Source organism: Convolutriloba macropyga, chromosome 4 (genome assembly GCF_964194025.1).
Source record: "Convolutriloba macropyga chromosome 4, txConMacr16.3, whole genome shotgun sequence".
Classification (NCBI taxonomy): Eukaryota; Metazoa; Xenacoelomorpha; order Acoela; family Convolutidae; genus Convolutriloba; species Convolutriloba macropyga.
The window spans coordinates 70150998-70170991 of record NC_134471.1 but is presented as its reverse complement, the minus strand read 5'-3'; the positions used below and the strand labels follow the sequence as shown (position 1 = coordinate 70170991).

General features: G+C 35.2%; 1 protein-coding gene across 3 annotated transcripts in view; it reads left to right on the top strand.

Moving 5' to 3' along the window:
* LOC142337867 (E3 ubiquitin-protein ligase HERC2-like) overlaps window positions 1-19994 on the top strand; it is a 159742-nt gene that overhangs the window by 74309 nt on the left and 65439 nt on the right. For all 3 annotated transcript variants that reach the window (XM_075387469.1, XM_075387467.1, XM_075387468.1), the window contains exons 19-25: window positions 2425-3200; window positions 6369-6562; window positions 6927-7426; window positions 7644-7757; window positions 10229-10341; window positions 10585-10721; window positions 10994-11077. In XM_075387469.1, the coding sequence (XP_075243584.1) occupies window positions 2425-3200; window positions 6369-6562; window positions 6927-7426; window positions 7644-7757; window positions 10229-10341; window positions 10585-10721; window positions 10994-11077 (1918 nt within the window). The remainder of the gene's footprint in view (window positions 1-2424; window positions 3201-6368; window positions 6563-6926; window positions 7427-7643; window positions 7758-10228; window positions 10342-10584; window positions 10722-10993; window positions 11078-19994) is intronic.

Below are 19994 nucleotides of genomic sequence, written 5' to 3'. Positions count from 1 at the left end.
TTTTTGGATTTTTTTAGCTGTTTTTTGTCAAAAATCAGTTAATATGGCAACTTCCCTTTGATAATTCATATACTCAATGCCTCTTTCTACCTCGATGTAATTTTGTTTCATAAAATTGTACATTTGCTATTCCGTAGTTTTTTGCCATTTTTTTTCAGTTTTTTGTTTTATTTTGCTTTTAATTGCTAGAAATAGTATTTTGGGGAACATGAGGGAATAGAATTAATTTCGTTTCAATAAAAATTCAATCATTTTTTGGTGTTAAATTTTTGAAAAAAACAGATAAATTTTTTTCATAAATGCAGTTTTAAATATTTTTTGACCACTTTTTTGCAAAATGTTTCATTGTTTCGTATGTCTGAATTCTGCTTTTGCTTGTTCTATTCTGTCCAGCAAGTTGGATTTTTTTTCTCGAATGACTCGTTGTCTTTTCGATGTCTCGAATGCTGATCAATGAAATGTACTCGTTTTTCTTGATTTTTTTAAATTTGATTTTTAACTTTCAAAAATCAAGAATTGGTCGTTTTGTTACGGTGTTCCTAACATTGTGTCCATATTCGTCACATTCTCATTTGTATCATTCTAGTTTCGTCCTTCTGGCACCTACTTTTATATTCGTTATATTGATTTTTTCAGTTGTTAAAAAATTGAATGAATAAGGCTTTTTCGTAGATCTTGGTTTCTTCGGTTTGCAATTGATTTAATTCAAAATAAAGCAGTACTGGGAGTTTGCTAGAAAGTATTTTCCAACTTTTCTACTTATTACTATTCATTGCAATTTGCTTCCGGGCTTGGTACTCTTTTTAGACGATTTTTTGCCTTTGAATATTATTCTGTTGCTTTTGTTTTTCTATGATTAATTTAATTTTTGATTTAGTATGAAATCATGTTGTCTAGCATATATATAACAAGGAAGAGACATGCAATATTTTTGTCTGAATTGCCGTGATTAGAAGTCTAATTGTAGTGGTTCTCTGTTTCTTAATTTTGAGCACTCTTTTTTTGAATAATTTTGACTTTCCTGTCTTTTTTAAAAAGTTTTTATCTGCCGTTTGCTTTCGCGATCTTTTAGAGATTAGAATCATTAATTATCTGAGGGCAATTGATAGCCCTGTCAGCTTTGTCAGGCTATCAGTTTTTCGACCATCCTAAAAATTTCAGACTTTTTTAACGTTACCAAACGTTTTCAATAATAAAATTTTGCTGCATTTTCTCCGAGTGGTTTAAATTTCACCGATTTTTAGATCAGACCCGGGGAGGTAATGAGTTAATGGTTTAATACAAAAGGTATTGGCTTCAGCTTTTTGTGAAGTTTTGGTGCTTCGAGTCGCTTCCGGAATTCTTCCGGCTATGTTTTTTTTAAGATCTGTTCACACATTTTCATGATTTTTGAAGTCAAATTGGAGTGGTGATTTTGGTCACGCCGAAACAGGAAATGGAGCGAAAAAGCGAGTGGTTTTGCGGCGTGATTTTTTTTTCGCTCTAATTTTAAAGTAGAGTGAGAAAACAGTGTTTGAACAAAAGTTCGGTTTCTCGGTAGTGGTTTTTTTGTTCACATGCGGCAATTTCACTCTGATTTTTACTGTTTTTTCGATTTTTTGGATCGGATTTTTTTCTGAATGGTTTTTCCAATCCATTCACAGCTCATTCTGGACCTAGTTTTTTGTTAGAATCAAAATTACATATCTCACTAGTGGTTTTTTGTTCTCACTAGCAACATTTTGACATTGATTTTCTGTTTTTTTTGTTTTTTTCATCTGATTTTTTTAGAAATGGTTTTCCCAATTCACCCATTGTCCGTTCTAGGTCTAGTTGTTTGTTAAGTCAATGAAAATTCTTTGAATTGTACGTCAGGACTTGTCCTGCTATGTTTTTTATTTCGTCTTCATGATTTTTGTTACGACCATATGACGTCACAGCCACTTTTTGTTCATTCGTTCATGCAATTTCAACTGAATGGCATGTGTGACGTCATTTTGCGCTCATAGTAGAGCGAGTTTTTTTTGTTCATGCGCGTTATTAAATTTTCGGTCACACTTGACTTACCTCACTCAAAAAAATGACTTCCTCACTTTGAAATTGACTTTTATTTACTTTAATTCAAAGACATAAGGTCAAATGGGTGTGTCACTCTAAATGAAGGTTATTTGAGATCAGCTAATAGATAACTTATACAGATTTTTAATCAAAATATAACAGATCAGCTTTCAATGAAAAGACGAATTTTTTGGTCTGTCTTTTTTACTGTTTTTTTTTTAGACTGCCGATCTACGAATCTATTGCGGCTATTTTCCGGCAATCTGCCAGCTATGTTTAATTTTTGCTTTTTCTCTACTTTTTTCCAAGTTTTTTTGCCAGGAATTGGTTTGTATCAAATAAGAACCCATAGATTTTAAATCTCTAACAGAGCGGGTTCTATTTTAGGTGACGTGATAGTTGATTTTCCCGAACAAGACAGATGGCATGGTTTACTCCGGGAACTTGAAACCGTCCCAGACACTGGTCCCATTTCATCTGCATCTAGCCAGAACCCAACTGGGCGCAATTATCCTTCCAACTCCTGCCTGTGCTGTGCTCAGAACCAGACTGGGAATAATTCGGGAGTGCTTCAAAGACAGTTGATCAATCCATTGCGATTACCTTGCGACCAATGTCCATGTCATAAAAGCGACCAAAGAGAGGCAAACGCTGTGAATGCTATTTGTGGACAAGCTGGCGCTTCAGCCGCGACTGTGAGAAGCGAAACCGTTGCAGATCCGTTGGCCTCCATCAGGAAATTCATAAACACCAACGCAGCGGCGTTGACTCTAAACCCATCTCAAACGAGTTCCAATAGCGTCAGCTCACAGGAGTTGAGCACTCGAGAGCAAAGCCCTGCCAATCAGAAAAATAAAATAGCGAACAATAGCGGAAATACGACAGCTGCAAAGAACGCTTCCCAAGCGCCAGTGACAACAGGACAGGTTGGAAATGCCATGGGTTTAATAACAGATTGGAAGCAATGCATACGATGCGTGAAAGTGAGCAGCAAACCAGACATGGCAATGAACATGTTCTCACCTGACAGTAAATTGTTCTGGCAAAGCTCTGGAAACAAGCATGGAGACCACTGGATTTTGCTGGAAATGAAACAGGACGTTCTCTTGCACAGATTGTCGATTGAGTGCAACGTCGAATGTGGTGCAAGTTTTAGGCCAAAGGTTAGGTCGGTTTGTTTGTAACGGGTAATTAAAATGGTTCGTTAATATTATTAATAGCCGCCCTCATCTTCTCAGCCGGCTATTATAGCGCTCCTATTTTTTACAATTCAAAGAATTTGAATTGTATTGGGGCGCTGTCTTTTTTTTTAAGATCTGTTCACACATTTTCATGATTTTTGAAGTCAAATTGGAGTAGTGATTTTGGTCACGCTGAAACAGGAAATAGAGCGAAAAAGCGAGTGGTTGTGCGGCGTGAATCTTTTTCGCTCTAATTTTAAAGTAGAGTGAGAAAACGGTGTTTGAACAAAAATTCGGTTTCTCGGTAGTGGTTTTTTGTTCACATGCGGCAATTTCACTCTGATTTTTACTGTTTTTTTCGATATTTTGGATCGGCTTTTTTCTAAATGGTTTTCCCAATCCATTCACAGCTCATTCTAGGGCTAATTTTTTTGTTTGAATTAAATTTTAAGTTCTCGCTAGTGGTTTTTTGTTCACATGCGGCATTTTGACATTGATTTTCTGCTTTTTTTTCTTATTTTTTTAATCTGATTTTTATTAAAAATGGTTTTCTCAATTCACACATAGTCCATTCTAAGTCTTGTTTTTCTGTTTAGTCAATGAAAATTCTTTGAATTGTACGTCAGGACTTGTCCTGCTATGTTTTTTTTTACTTCGTCGAATAAAAAGTTTCGCTTTACCTCATTTTGCCGCTTTTTCGACATTTTGCGTGAAATCTTTTTGACTTCTCTAGACTAGTTTCTCTCTGCTAAAAGTGATTTTGAACATCAGTTGCTCAGCAAAGCAATTCAAAATGAACAGAGTCAGTATAAAAATTTGAAGTCAGAAATAGAAACGGGATAAACCCATAAAGCCCAATTTTAGATGCCCGCTATTTGAACGTCGTTCCTATAAGTCTTAGTTACCATCTCTAGTGCTTATTGGTATTGATAGTAGCCCCTATAGCCTCTCTCTAAGAAATAGAAGTATGTTCAACTACGAAATGCCATCAAAATATATCGGACTTAAAAAATGATTTTGTACAAAAATCTCTTTTTTAATATCTTCTATTCTTTCAATCCCAATCATGCTTATTGGAATCAACGGCGGCTATTTTCCGGCAATTTGCCGCGTATGTTTGGGGAGGTCGCTCTAGTCGAATGGGTGTCTAGCTGAATGAGAAACAAAGCCGAATAATTCCCCTCTCTCATCCGTCAGTTTTAATTGCATTGTATATAACGCAATTTTTCAGCACCTATTTGTTAAATTTTAAATAAAATAGCGCAAGGAAGGTCCATTTCTTACTAAATAATTTTTTGGATTAAAATAAGAATCATTAATTGCCGCCGTCAGCCTCTCGATTTAGGCTATTATTTAGGCGCTCTCATTTTTACAATCCAAACATTTTGAAGCTCGAAGTTTGAAGCAATTATTGTAAACCTGTTTTATGCAAATTTTTTGGTTGGTCGTTTTTTTTTCAGAACATTCTTTGGATTTCACTTCTGGAGTGACTTCTTCGTGCTTGAATTTTGAATTGCGCAAATTCAGAAATTAGTCATGTTGCTCAAATAAAACCGATTGTGAGCAAAGATTGTACGTGAGCGTTATAGCGTAGTGGTTAATGGAGGTAACGGTTTCAAATCTCTGAAGAGCCGTTTTGCTCCATAAAATTTTTTCTAGCTTTTGCCTCTTCGAAATTGTTTGCCTCATCCGAGTGCAATTCGTTGGTATTCATTCGGTTTGTTTTCACCCATTTTTCCGTGACTTTGAGCTTTGAAAACATGATAAACAGGTGACGCCCTCTCGGCATTTAGTTGAAATAGAGGAGACTTTAGTTTTCTTTCAAGCGGTTAAAGTGTTGAACTTGAGCGTGGGTTAATAGGTTTTTGTAAATGGATTAAATTTCGCGTATGGCATATTAGCTACAAAAACAACAAGCTACAATGCTATTGTTTTCTCTAAATTTGAGAGACTGGTTTTTATGTGTTCTATTGCTCAATTGGTCTGCTGGTCAGGTTCAGTAGTTTTCAGTTTTCAATCAATTCTTTGGGTTGTGTTTTAGAACTTTCCTGTTAAGTTTTTAAAGAAACCGGGTAAACTGATGAAACCAATCATTAAGTCATAGTGCACTAGGTTTTCACAGTTTCTTAGAGCGGTTGCTAGCTGGCATTGGTTTTAGGCTAATTAACTTCTTTTTTGAATGCTGATTTTAAAATAATTTTAGAATCTAACTGAAACAGCGCACCAAATGAGAAGACTTTGACAATTAGAAATTATCTGTCAGTTTCTAATTCGTTTTTTTCTTTTCAAATCCATTCAAACCTTCGACAACATTGAGAATGCCGTACAAATGAAGCTCAAACACAGAATAAATTTTATGGCATTAATAAAATATCTGGGTTTTTATTCTGAATAAAAATTATTCTGATGATGGCAGTTTTGTAGTATTGGATTTTTTTAAATGATAGTTCTAGCAAGTCTCTTCTGAGCAAGATGAAAGCGTTTCAATATGTTTATTCTCGCGCAACATTGATCTAAAATTCCGTATTGTATTGCAGGTTTAATTACAGCTTAGAATCAATATAAATTCACAATTACTGCCTGGGCCCCGGATACCATTACTTTCAAGCTTACTTATGAGTATGCGATGGTCAACAGTGTAAAAAAATTTAAGAGAATCTAGAAAAACGCTTTTACAAAGGGATTTTCTTTGGTTCTCACTTTGGCATTCTGCCTTACGCCCGCCTTTTTTTTCAGAACAATTTACTGACTTTTGGCTCCGTGGTGCTGGATCAAAAACCAACGCGATTTTAGCGGATCCTTAAAATAACCTCTTTTCTCTTCTGCTAAACGCTGTTAGATCAAATTTGTTACCTTCACATTTTATCTTAAAACATGATAATTTTTAGGGATTGAATTTTTAAGCAGACAACCGATTAGAAATCAGAATATTAATTTTGATTGGCCAGCTTCTATGTTCCTATATGTAGGTACGTCTGCAATTTTCATTGGCGCCCTACTTACTGGCTGTATTTATTGTATTTATAATGTAGAAGGAAACGAATAGTATCGACAACGAAGTGTCTTCTCTCAAGAATTCCGGTAAATAGAATTCTGAACGAGAGGCAATAGTACATATCAACTGAAGCACTAATAGGTTTTTGTGTTCAGGTGATTGTTGTATCTGTTGGGAACGAGTCCTCGGCACCTGAGCGGATGCAAGTCGCACGTGAGGTCTCAGTTGCACAGTCAGGTTCAAACGAGGTACTCTTACTGGCTGACCTGGACTGCTTCTACAGATATGTGAGGATCACAATCACTGAGTGTGCCAGTTTGGGAATGGATTGCAGAGTACATGGGTTGAGGTTAATCCAATTTTACCTTAATTTTTCATAAGGCGTGTTAAAGTTGGGCAATCTGGTGCTTTAGTTTAGGCATTCAGAAAGGCTTCACTAATTCTAAAATGTTCTGCAAACACATGATTTGATCTGTACAAAATATCTTTACAAATTAATATTTGCCAAAGATTGTGCTTTCTTTTCTCGAAATTTCCAAGCGATTCAAAAATTTAAATCTTCAATTTTTGAATCACAATTTTCAATTGCTTTATGGATTTGAGTGTAACAAAATCATTTTTAAGTGTACCAAAAATTACACTCATTTAAGGTACCTTTGCACTTATGTTTGGTAAAAACAAGCAATTTCATTGTGTCTTTTTGCTCGTTATAGGTTTGTCGGCCGGCTGAAAAACCGTGCGCAAAATGTTGCATGTTATCCTTATCTGGCACCAGACGCCGGTCAAAACGAAGACAGCCAAGCACAAGCAACTCAATCGTCAGAAAGCTCCGAAAAATTTAAATGCATCGTATACGCTTGGGGTTTGAACGACAAAGGTCAACTTGGGCTATCTGGTGAACTGAAGGTCAAGTACCCATCTTTTAACCCAGCTTTGAGTCAACTCGATGTGTCGCAAATTGTGGGAGGCTCCAAAAGTTTGTTCGTAGTAACTAGAGATGGAAAATTGTACGCTTGTGGCGATTCATCAAATGGTCGGTTAGGAGTCGGCGATATTTTGGAGTCCCAAATTGTGACGTCACCCAGACTTGTGTCATCAGTGAGCAATTACGTCATTAAGAAAGTTGCCGTGAGTTGTGGAGGGAAGCACTCGTTAGCTCTTACGAGCGACGGGAAAGTGTTCTCATGGGGCGATAACACGGATGGAAAATTGGGTATGATTCAATCTTTTTGCTTCAATGATTTCAAGTTTTCTGTGTCTAAAATTTTAACACAACCCAATTGCACTCGATAGTTTTAAGTGTTAGGTAACATGCAAAATAAAGAAACAAAAATACTAACTGGGGTCATAAACAGAACTAGAGGTGGTTTAGATTACTTTCATGGTAAGTTGTGCATTACCCTACTCATTTTTGAAACCGACTGTTCCAGGTCACAACAACCGAATTTCGTGTTACGCACCCAAGCTAATTGAGGCTTTTTGGGGTGAGAGAATCAAAGACATTTGCTGTGGAAGTGGACATAGTGCAGCCATCAACTCATCAGGTCAGTTCAAACACATTGCTCCTGAGTAAACAGAAGACATGAGCCTGTAAAATGTACATGATATGAATTGATTTCAATACCCGCCCTCATCTTCTCAGTCGATTATCACAGTGGTCTTATTTTTACGACTCGAAGAGGAGTATTGGAGAAGTGTATTTTTAATAGCCACCGTCAGCCTCACAACGGCTATTGTTTAGGTGCTTTTCTTTTTTAATAACCGCGAAGCGATATCTGAGGCTATTATTGGCCTTCTCTTGGTTTTTCTTACAATTCAAAGAATTTGAATTGTATTGGGGCACTGTCTTTTTTTAAGATCTGTTAACACATTTTTATGATTTTTGAAGTCAAATTGGAGTGGTGATTTTGGTCACGCCGAAACAGGAAATGGAGCGAGTGGTTTTGCGGCGTAAAATTGTTTTCCTCTAATTTTAAAGTACAGTGAGAAAACGGTGTTTGAACAAAAATTCGAATTCTCGCTAGTGTTTTTTTTGTTCACGTGCGGAAATTTAACTTTGATTTTTACTGTTTTCTTCGATTTTTTGGATCGGATTTTTTTCTAAATGTTTTTCCCTATCTATTCATAGTTCATTCTACGCCTAGTTTTTTGTTTGAACCAAATTTTCAATTCTCTCTAGTGGTTTTTTGCATTTCGACATTGATTTTCTGTTTTTTTTTTAACTTTTGTGATGTTTTTTTTAGAAATGGTTTTCCCAATTGACTCATAATTCGTTCTAGGTCTAGTTTTTTTTTGTTTAGTCAATGAAAATACTTTGAATTGTACGTCAGGACTTGTCCTGCTATGTTTTTTTAATTCGTCGTCTCCATCGATGATTCTTACTGCCGGATTTCTTGGAATTGACTGTTTCAATAACTTCAGTGACTTCTACTGCTTTGCATTTAGAATTAGTGTACGTGATGTCATTTCTGCTTTTAGGCTAATTGCTTTACTTACCTCACTCAAAAAAATGAATTCTGAACTCTCTTATGGAACTTTAAATTTTATGAACATTCACTACTCAAAGGTTTATCCAATTCACTCGTAGTCCGTTCTAGGTCTTATTTTTTTAGTCCGTAAAATTTCTTTGAATTGTTCGTCCGGACTTGTCCTGCTATGTTTTTTATTTTGTCAGTTTTTGTTACGACCATATGACGTCACAACCAATTCAAATCTGCTTTTTCATTCGTTCATGCAATTTCAACTAAAGTGCGTGTGCAATGTCATTAATTTTTGTATTGGGGCAAATTTTTTCATTCGCGTGAAAAACTATTTTGAACACACATGACTCACCTCACTCTCAAAAATGACTTCCTAACTCTAAAATTGACTTTTCTTCAGTTTAATTCAAAGTTATATGTTCAAGTGAGTGTGTATCACTCTAATTGAAGGATATTTGAGAGCAAGGAATACAGGTCGAATTAGGATAAACAAATTATTAATTAAAAATTTTAAATCTCAGTATTCAATTTAAAAAAAAATTTTTTGGTCTGTTTGTTTTACTATCTTTTTGAGACTGCAGATCTACGAAGCTTTTGCGGCTATTTTCTGGCAGTCTGCCAGTTGTGTTGTTTTCACTTTACCCTTTGATCACCTTTTTTGTTTTACATAGGCCACGATTTTCACGTTTGAGTCGTGACCTACCTCACTCACTGTTTCAACTGAAAGAGCAAAATATAGAAACTGGATAAAGCCCTGTCATTAAGTAATAGTGCATTATGTTATTAAAGTTCATTAGAGCAATTGCTAGCTAACAATGGTTTTAAGCTGAATAGCATTTACTTTAGAAGCTAAATTTTTTAATAGTTTTTGAATCTAACTGAAATTGAACACCAAATTGGAACACTTTGAAACTCAGCAAAAAGTTCTGTCGATTTCTTTTCTTTTTTAATAGCCGACCTCATTCTCTGTGCACGCCATTTTTGTAATCCTTTTATTTCAACTTTGTGGAAAACAAAGTTTGTTGTTTTGCTTTGCCTCATTTTGCCGCTTCTTTGACAATAATACTAACCCTTGCTTGTATCCTCTCAACACGGAGCAGGAGTATTTCTAGCAGTTGAATGAAATGAAAATCAGAATAGGCTATTATATTAACAATTTTATATCAATTTTGATAGTCTTTTTGAGTCTTGGCTCTAATCGAGCTCGATTAGAGCCTAATCGAGCTTTGTCATAATCGGCTCTAATCGAGCTTTGTCCTAATATCCCATCCACCATTAACTTTTATTCAGAATTTTATTCAGAATTTAAAGTAAATTTAAAGTTTGTTACCTGATGACAATAAGGAATAAGTTATGACAGTTGAATAAGTTGTGTTTGCATATACGCAAAAAATATTTGGGTTTTAATGAACATTCGATCATGGAAATAAAATTGGACAAGTTAAATAAAATAAAATAAATTGGACAATAAAATAGTTATACAAATAATTAAACAAAAAATTTTGATAGAGCAGAAAGATGTGGAATTGTTTAAGGTGCACTGTACACTTGGGGTCTCGGTGACTATGGCCGGCTGGGTCATGGCAATCTGCAGTCGCAGCTGAAGCCCAAGAAGGTTCAGTTCCTTCAACATTGCAAAGTTGCCCAGGTGAGATTATCAGTGATTCATTTTCGACTCGCTATAAATCGTTGTTTAAATTAATTTTGTCATTAATCAATGTCATTATTCAATCATTCAAATTATGATTGGCATTGAATTGGTCCAATTATCGAAGAATCGGAAAGGAAGGTAGAATTGAACATATAATTTTCCATAAAGCAATAAAAACAGTAGCTGAGCTGTGAACTTTCGAAATGCGTCCTCTTTTCACTGAGGTGATTGTGCTGACAGATTGCATGCGGAAGCAGAGATGCGCAGATGATGGCTTTGACTGAAGACGGGAGAGTGTTCACGTGGGGTGATGGTGACTACGGCAAATTGGGTCACGGAGACTCAACTGCCTACTCCACACCACAACTTTTGCTTAGGTAACCACCTAGGAAGACAAAAAATAATCAAAAATAATTTTAAAAAATAGGAAGACGAAATTTAATCAAAAAATAAATCAAAAATTTAATTAAAAAAATTGCAGCAAAGTAGCGTGGCTCTAAAAATACCGAATTAATATCAATGAAAATAGCACATTTTGTTGGAGGTAGTCGAAACTAAAGAGCTATCGCATATACGAATGCTGGAAAGTTGAAGTATAATAGCTTGGAGATTACCAAAATAGTTAGGAGTGAACAGTTATTCATTTTAGGTTTACGAATGCAGGAATTTTGTCGATAGCATGTGGAGCTCAGTTCTCGCTTGCCTTAGATGACAAGGGTCATGTATGGACGTGGTGAGTGAAACTAATTTGTTGCGTCATGAATCAGTTGTAGTTGATAATCGTTGTTTGCCTGATTTGACAAAAAATCTCAGCTTTCTCTGCTGCAAAGCTGAGCGTTACTATAATGTGGTACTCTAGTTTCACTCTTGTCTCATTCTGCTTGAAGTGATTTTAAATAGCAGTTGCTAAATTGAACAGAATCACTATCAAAACATGGAATCAAAAATAGAAACGGTATAAACCCATAAAGCCCGATTTTAGATGCCCGCTACTTGAACTTTGTTTCTGTAAGTCTTAGTTACCATCTCTAATGCTTATTAATAGCCGCCGTCAGCCTCTCAGCGGCTATTAATAAGGAGCTCTCCTTTTTACAGTTCAAAGATAGAATTGTTTTGGGGCGCTGTCTTTTTACGACTCGAAGAGGAGTATTTCTTTTCTTAAGGTTTTTTTTTACCGGAAGTACTATTCGTTCAGATGGAGTTTTGACCTGAAAGCAAAAGAGGAAAATTGCGTGGGATTAAATTTTTGCTGAGCAAGAAGAGTCTTTTGATCATGCGCTTCGATCAGTGAATGACTTTTCGACTTTGAAAAATGTTTTGTGACAGAAAACCGTATATAGAAAACCATTTTTTCCCTCCGTTTTTTTTTCGTCCAATTGGCCCAGTTTTTTGGCTTATAGTTAATAGCAGCAATTCCAGGAGACTATTATTGCGAGCCTAATTTTTTACAACTCAAAGATTTTTAATTGTATTGGGGGGCTTTTTTCTTTTTTTTTTAAAGATGTGTTCATACATTTTCATGGTTTTTGAAGTCAAATTTGAGTGGTGATTTTGGTGACGCCGTAACAGGAAGCGGAGTGAAGAAGCCAGTGGTTTTGCGGTGTGATTTTCTTTCGCTCTAATTTTAAAGTAGAGTGAGAAAATGGTGTTTGAACAAAAAAATTCGCTTTCTCGCTAGTGGTTTTTTGTTCACATGCGGCGATTTCACTTTGATTTTTACTGTTTTTGCGATTTTTTGGATCGGATTTTTTTCTAAATGGTTTTCCCAATCCATTCATAGTTCAATCTAGGCCTAGTTTTTTTGTTAGTACAAGATTCACATTTCTCGCTTGTGGTTTTTTGTTCACATGCGGTATTTTGACCTTGATTTTCTATTTTCTTTTTTTTTCGATCTAATTTTTTTCAAATAGTTTTTCAAATGCACTTATTGTCCGTTCTAAGTCTAATTTTTTGTTTAGTCGTTGAATTGTACGTCAGGACTTTACTTGCTATGTTTTTTATTCGTCTAACAGATTATTGTTTCGTCTTACCCTGACTTCTTGGAATTGACTTTTTCAATGACTTCATTTACTTCTACTGCTTTGCAGTTAGAATTTGTGTACGTGATGTCATTTCTGCTTTTAGGCTAATTGCTTGACTTAGCTCACTAAAAAAATGACTTCTGAACTCACTTATGGAACTTTAAATTTTATGAACATTCACTACTCAATCGTTTTTCCAATTCACTCACAGTCCGTTCTAGGTCTATTTTTTTAGTCAATAAAAATTATTTGAATTGTACGTCAGGACTTGTCCTGCTATGTTTTTATTTCGTCAATTTTTTTTGTTACGACCATATGATGTCACAACCAATTCAAATCTGCGTTTTCATTCGTTCAAGCAATTTCAACTAAAGTGCGTGTGCAATGTCATTAATTTTCTTGCGAAGTCTTGCGTGACTTAACTGAAAAAATTGACTTCTGAACTCACTTATGGAACTATAAATTTTTTTAACATTTACTAATTAAAGGTCAATAGTGTGCAGCTGAGTAGTGCCAAACTTATATGCCCTAATTCCTGAGTAATAGAGTCTTAAATTTTAATATCGAATAGTAATCTTGGAAAAGCTCCATTAGGGCTTTTTCCTTGTAGAGCAAATGTGTCTCATAAAAATGACAGTCCGAATCAAAACAAAAGTCTAGTTATCTATTAAAAAGCTGGTGTTCGATCTGTCAATCTTATTTCTTTAGTTGTTTCAATTCATGGTAGGCCACATGCGTCTATCGCGGCTATTATCCGGAAATCTGCCGTTTGTTTTTTGGAGAAATTTTTTTGAACATAGAAGCTGTATTCGTATCGTATGTGAAATTAATACCAGTGCTTTTGAGAGTCTAATAATGCGTTTACAATTCTAAACGAGCTCTACATTTTTTCATTTTTGATTTTTGAACTCGTTTTGGCTTTTTGAAATTAATTTGTGTAAATTAATCTTTGGATCTCAAAGTCGATCTTTATTTAAAAATCAATGAATATGGCATTTTACCTCTGATGTTTCATTAATTGAATGCCTCTTTTTAACGTGAGGTATTTTGTTTTGTAGAATTGTGCACATGCGATCTTGATTTTTTAAAGCTAATAATTGAAAAATTTTGTGGCTTTCAGTATTTGAAGTTCTGCAAAATATTTTTTCCAATGCGATTTTGGAAATTTTTTTGCGAAATGTTTTGTCGTCTGGAAACTTCGAACTATATTTCTACCTTTTAACCTATGCCGGAGGATAGTGATATAATTTTCTGCTAAGTCCTGAAGTGTAAGTGTACTACTTGTTTTTCTACTTCATTTTTTTTTAATTTATTAAATTTTAAAAATGTCTTTGTTTTTCATGTTTTTGTTTTTTCCTTTTTCTCCGCATTCTTGCATGTATCGGTTATTCATTTTTTTGATACATATAGTTCTAATTAGTGTTTTTATCTGCTATAAAAAATAATGATTAGATGTTTTTTAGATGTTTACTTTGTTTGCAATTGGTTTCATTTGACAGTGCGGCACTGAGCATTTGCTTGAAATGCCGTTTAAACATTTTGACTAAAAATTACTTTCTACCAATAGCGTTGGGGTTGTAGTTATGATTTTAATGTCTGTAAAATGTTTTAAATGTTAATTTTTTGCATGTATTTTTTGTTTGTTTTTTGGTGAATAATTTGAAAATTTTCAACTTTGCTGATTTTGTCTTTTTGCGATTTTCGTCCCATTGTATTGCTGCTCTGAATTTATTCGTAATTGAAATAAACCCTCGTGACTGTAGGCTGTTTTACTACAAAGCATGAAAAAAGTTTATGCCCTTCAAAGTTGTTTCTTTGTATGCAATTTTACAAAATCGAAATTTTAATCCATTTACTTTTTGCGTTTTTTTGAGCTTATTGTGAGCTCAATAAGGCTTGGCTGAAACTCCTTAGTCGGATAATCTGTTTTCATTGCATGGAGGAACGGTTTCTGTTTGTATGTGTACTTGTACTAAATGAAAAATGAATTGAATTTTTCGTGTTAATTTTTTCTGGCAAATTTTTTTTTCTTTCGGAATTCTCCGTAATTTTTCCAAAGAGTTTTTTAACGATCTGTTCACACATTTTCATAATTTTTGAATTCAAGTTTCAGTTGTGCTTTTCGTCACGCTGAAACAGGAAGTGGAGCGAAAAAGGGTTTGGCGACGTGAAATTTTTTCAACCTAATTTTAAAGTAGAGGGAGAAAAGGGTGTTTGAACAAAAATTCGCTTTCTGGCTAGTGGTTTTTTGTTCGCATGCGGCAATTTCAATTTGATTTTAACTGTTTTTTTGATTTCTTGGACCGGATTTGTTTTTGGGTTCTGGCAATCCATTCATATTTCATTATAGGCCTAGTTTTTCTCGCTAGTGGTTTTTTTGTTCACATGGGGCATTTTGACAATAAGTTTTAGTTTTATTTTAATTTTTTATCTGATTTTTTGGGAAATAGTTTTCCCAATTCAATCTTAGTTCGTCTTTGAATTGGACGTCAGGACTTGTCCTTTTGTGTTTTTTGATTCGGTTTACCTTTCGATCACGTTTTTCGGTTGACATAAGTCACGATTTTTTACGTTTCACTTTTTTTACTTACCTCTTTCACTGTTTCAACAATGGATTTTAAAATTTTTAGTGCATTGAATTACGCAATGTAGAGAATACGGTCAGAGTCCAAGAATTGGGGTTAACAAATAAAGCCCCCGGTTATTAAGTCATAGTGCATTAAGTTATCAAAGTTCATTAAATCGGTTGCTATCTGGCATTAGTATTATAGTTAATAGCGTTCAGTTTAGAAGCTGAATTTAGATTAATTTCAGAATTAACCGAATATGCAGAATTTCCACAACAATTAAGAAAATTTTGACACTTCAAAAAATTATGTCAATTTCTCTCTCTTTACTTTTCTGTTTCAATCCCAATGAGCATCAATCGGATCAACGGTGGCTATTTTCCGCCTATCTACCGGCTATGTTTTTTTTATTGCTCTCGAATGAAGTTTGAAGCATTTCTTGTAAACGTGCGCGTCATTTTTGCCTGAGCGTTTTCTTCTAGAACTCTCTTGGCTGCACTTTTTGAGCGACTTGCTAAAATAAAACTGATTGTCAGCGAAGACAATGGTTAACGTCGCCTAACCTCTTCCTCCCTCGAACCCCTCCCCTATACAAAAGTCTGCACCATAAAATTTTCTCTAATCTGGCGGGGCTTCCGGGAGCAATTCTTCTGACGTTGGGGGTTTTATGGTTCTATTTCAAGCCTGATATCCGTCTAGCGTGTTAATGGAGGAATTTGTTTCCGGCGCTATTTTAGACTGCAGCTAGTCCCCAAGGGATCTTTATGCAATTGTTAATCTGCTCTTTTAATCACAATCGGGTTATGGGAATCAAAGACAGTTTTTTCGGCAATCAGCCGGCTGTGTTTTTAATTGCTCTCAATTGAGGTTTGTAGCAATCATATTAGTCTTGTCGGTCGTTTTTATGCGATTTTTCGCTTGACCAATTTTTCGTCTGATGCTTTTGACTTTTCGTCCTCAAAAACGGGATAAACAGGTAGCGCCCAGTGGGCATTAAGTGCCCTTAGAGACTTTCCGCTCTGTTTCAGCTCAAACTGTTTTGGAGACTTATACTTTTGGTGTGGAGGGCAGTTTTTAGAGGTTGAAGACACCCACACTATTGCTCCCACCACGCTGTTGCCCACCCCAATGAGCCCCCGGTGAACCCCGATTGCTAAAAACAGGCAATCTTATTCTATTTTTCAATTTTTTCGAGCATTTTCAAGCAGGTGTCAAAGAATCTCTTCTAGGGTTTTATAATAGGTTACTGCATAGTTTCTAGTGGTAGTGGAATAATTTCAACATTTTAACGTCACGAATTTTAGCATTTTTTTTTACAAAACGTGCAAAATTTTTCAGTTTTTTTGACATTTTTTTATTATTAACGTCTTTCCAGACGCAGGGGCCAGCAAACGTCCTTAAGGGTTTGATATTTTACTCCCAAAAAATGTTAAGAATTTGTGAATTCTTTTTGGTTCTCTCCAGCCTGAGGAGCCGAGAAACCTCCTCTAGGGTTTTATAATAGGTTAGTGCATAGTTTCTAATCGTAATTGAATGGTTCTCAACATTTTAACATCGTGTTTTTGCATTTTTTTTTACAAAACTCCCAAGACCTCCGTAGGGGCTTAGTAATAAGTTACGGAAAATTTTTTATTGGCCATAGAATTGTTTTCAACTTAATATCACACATTTTAGCAGTTTTCAACTCATTTCTCTTCGTCATTTTTCATTAGCAGTTTTTTGTTAAAACTGCATCTCATTTTTCATCGCCATTTTTCATTATTAACGTCTTTCCAGACGCAGTGGCCAGCAAACGTCCTGAACGGTTTGATAATAAGTTATTGCAAAAAATGTTATTTGCCATGGAATAGCTTTCAATTTTTCATTATGAAAATTTTAGCATTTTTTATAAAACTTGCAATTTTTTCAAGATTTTAAAAAAATTTCTCATCTTTTTGGATTCCTCCAGCCTCAAGAGCCAAGTAACATCCTCTAGTGTTTGTTAATAAGTTACTGGAAATTTTTGACATTTTGTCATTTTTTAGATTTCTCCAGCTTCAAGAGCCACATAACCTCATCTAGGGTTTGCTTATAGGTTACTGCTTAGCTTATAGATGTAATGGAATGTTTTTCAAGATTTTAGTATCAGCAAATTTTAAAAATATTTGCAATTTTAATTTTTTTGAATCTTCGAAATTTTCATTTTCCGGCACCAGGGTTGTAGGAGCCTCCTCCAAGGCTTGATGATAAGGTGTCGCATAGTTTCTAGAGTTAATGGAATGGTTATCAATATGTTAAGGAATTCAGCTTTAGCAATTTTTTTGATAACTTTTAATTTTTTTCAAATTCTGGAAAATTATTATCATGTTTCAATTTATGAATCTTTATGAGCTAGTGAAACTGTTTAAAGTTTGAAATAGTGATACTGGATGAGACAATGAAATGGTCTTGAGACAACGAAGTGGTTTTGAGGATTTTAATATCTTGAATTTTAGCAGCATTTTGTTAAATATTGCGATTTTAAAGTTTTTATTATTTTTGCTAACAATCAATAATGAGTTAACAATTATTACTGGCCAACGAAGCTTTTCAAGTCCTGCAGATGGTTTACTTGAAATAATTCCAGAGACAAAAAATAGTTTTGAACCTTTTCACTGCGAAATCTGGAAGCTTTTATTTTAAATTTTGCAATATTTTGCAAATTTTTAAAATATGGTTTTTTATTTACTAACAAGGCTAGAGAAATAAAAGTTGCAGAGTCGAATCAAGCTAAAGCTAGCCTCACTAACTCGTTGCAAACCGCTCGCCGGTCGTTTGAGAGCACTTCGCCCGAAGTTAGTCGGTTATGTTTTTTCTTTTTGATTATTAGAGCTATGGTAGTTAGAATTTTATTCTTCTATTTTGGAGACAGATCTTGTTTCCGCCGATTCGAGAAGTTGATGTCTTCAATTGATTACAAACACAGTAAAGGTGTCTCCTTTTGTGATCCAATTCGTCAAGATTCGTCAGTGAAGTTCCTGAACTTTTTCGTGCCCTGTAAAAAGGGATCTTAGCGTCTCGTAAACAACCAAATTCGATGTCGATTGATGTTCAATTGCTCTCGAACGAAGTTTGAAACAATTATTGTAGTCGTGTTTCTTGAAAAAAAAATGCTTGGTGGTTTTGACTCTTCGAGCGACTTTTTTCCCCCATGACTTTTTCTTTACTTTTTGACTGTCTTTTACGTCCTTGACTTATTGATCTCTGCGTGATCTAAATTGTTATCGCAATCAGAATTCCAAAGCGACCGGACTAGATTTGGGGCAGGGTACTACCAAAACCCAAACGAAAAGTGCGGTGTTTGGTGTCCCTTGTCCTTTCACATGCCAAACCCACCGGTCTTGATCAGGCTACAATAGAATCAAGTCCACGGCAGTTGGTTCAAGTGCAATTCGTCCGACGTTAGTCCTTTGGTTGTTTTCGTTATACTCAGAAGTTTGTAATTTGTAAGAGTTCTCATGAAAATAAACGCCTTGATACGATAACTTTTTAAGTCGATAACTTTTTAATCGTTGCTTCCAAACGATGTTTAATTGCTCGCAAACGAAGTTTGTAGCAATTATATTAGTCCTGTGGTCTTTTTTATGCGATTTTTCGCTTGACCAATTTTTAGTCTTATGCATTTGACTTTTCGTCCTCAAAAACGGGATAAACAGGTAGCGCCCAGCGGGCATTATGTTCTCTTAGAGCCTTTCAGCTCACTAGTCTTCAAGTATGCGTTTCACAGAAAGTGTTTTGGATACTTATGATGTGAAGGGCGGTTCTTTGAGGTCAACCCCCAACACACCTCTCACCCACCACACACACACACACACACACACATCAGCACTCCCACCCTCCCTGTGCTCACCTCGCGGTCCTTCAATAAAGCTAAAGCTAGCCCCACTAAACCGTAGCTAGCTACTGACGAAACGGTCGCCGGTCGTTTGAGGACAATTCGAGCGACTTTAGTTGGTTATGTTTAATTCATACAATGGGGAGGAATGTAATTCCTCATACTCCCACTTAAAGTTTTTTGAGACTGCTTTTTTATATGGACACAATTGAATAGATTTTGAAGCCACCATTTAATTTTTTATTCGTTCAACCTTTGGAGGACTGAAATTATGACGATAATTCAGTATTGGCTAATTCGAAAGGCAATTTTCAGTTACTCAAGAGTTTTTGAGAATTTTTCTTTTATTTGGGCTTCATAATTCTTTTATTCTTCTGCTTCAAACGAATTGAATTGCTTTCTAAGAAAGCTTATTGTCTGAAAACTGCAAAGAACATTCCGCTGTATACATTTTTTATGTGCCCTTTTTTTACAATTTACATGTTGCAATTTCTCAATTGTTACAAGGTGCCGCTGTTAGTTTCATTTCATTTTTTATATAAGTCCCTTGCCTGATTAGTAGCATGTCTAGCTAGTCAGATGAGCTAAAAAGTCACATAACAAATCAATTTGGCTGTTTACTGTTTCTTACATCTTTAAAAAACACAAGGATCTTTATTAATAGCCGCCCTCATCTTCTCTGCCGGCTATTATTGCGCTCGTATTTTTTTTTCTTCAAACTTTTTTTCGCTTTACCATTTTGCCGCTTTTTCGATATTTTGCGTGAAATCTTTTTGACTTCTCTAGGCTAGTTTCTATCTTCTCTCATTCTGCTAAAAGTGAATTTAAGCATCAGTTGCTAAGCAAAGCAATTCAAAATGAACAGAGTCGGTATAAAAAATTGAAGTCAGAAATAGAAACGGGATAAACCCATAAAGCCCAATTTTAGATGCCCGCTATTTGAACGTCGTTCCTATAAGTCTTAGTTACCACCTCTAATGCTTATTGGTGTTGATAGTAGCCCCTGTAGCCTCTCTCTAAGAAACAGAAGTATGTTCAACTACGAAATGCCATCAAAATAAATCGGACTTAGAAAGTATTTTTGTACAAAAATCTTTTTTTTTCAATATATTCTATTCGTTCAATCCCAATCATGCTTATTAGAATCAACGGCGGCTATTTTCCGGCAATCTGCCGGGTATGTTTTTTGTGGGAGACACAGGTTTGGCT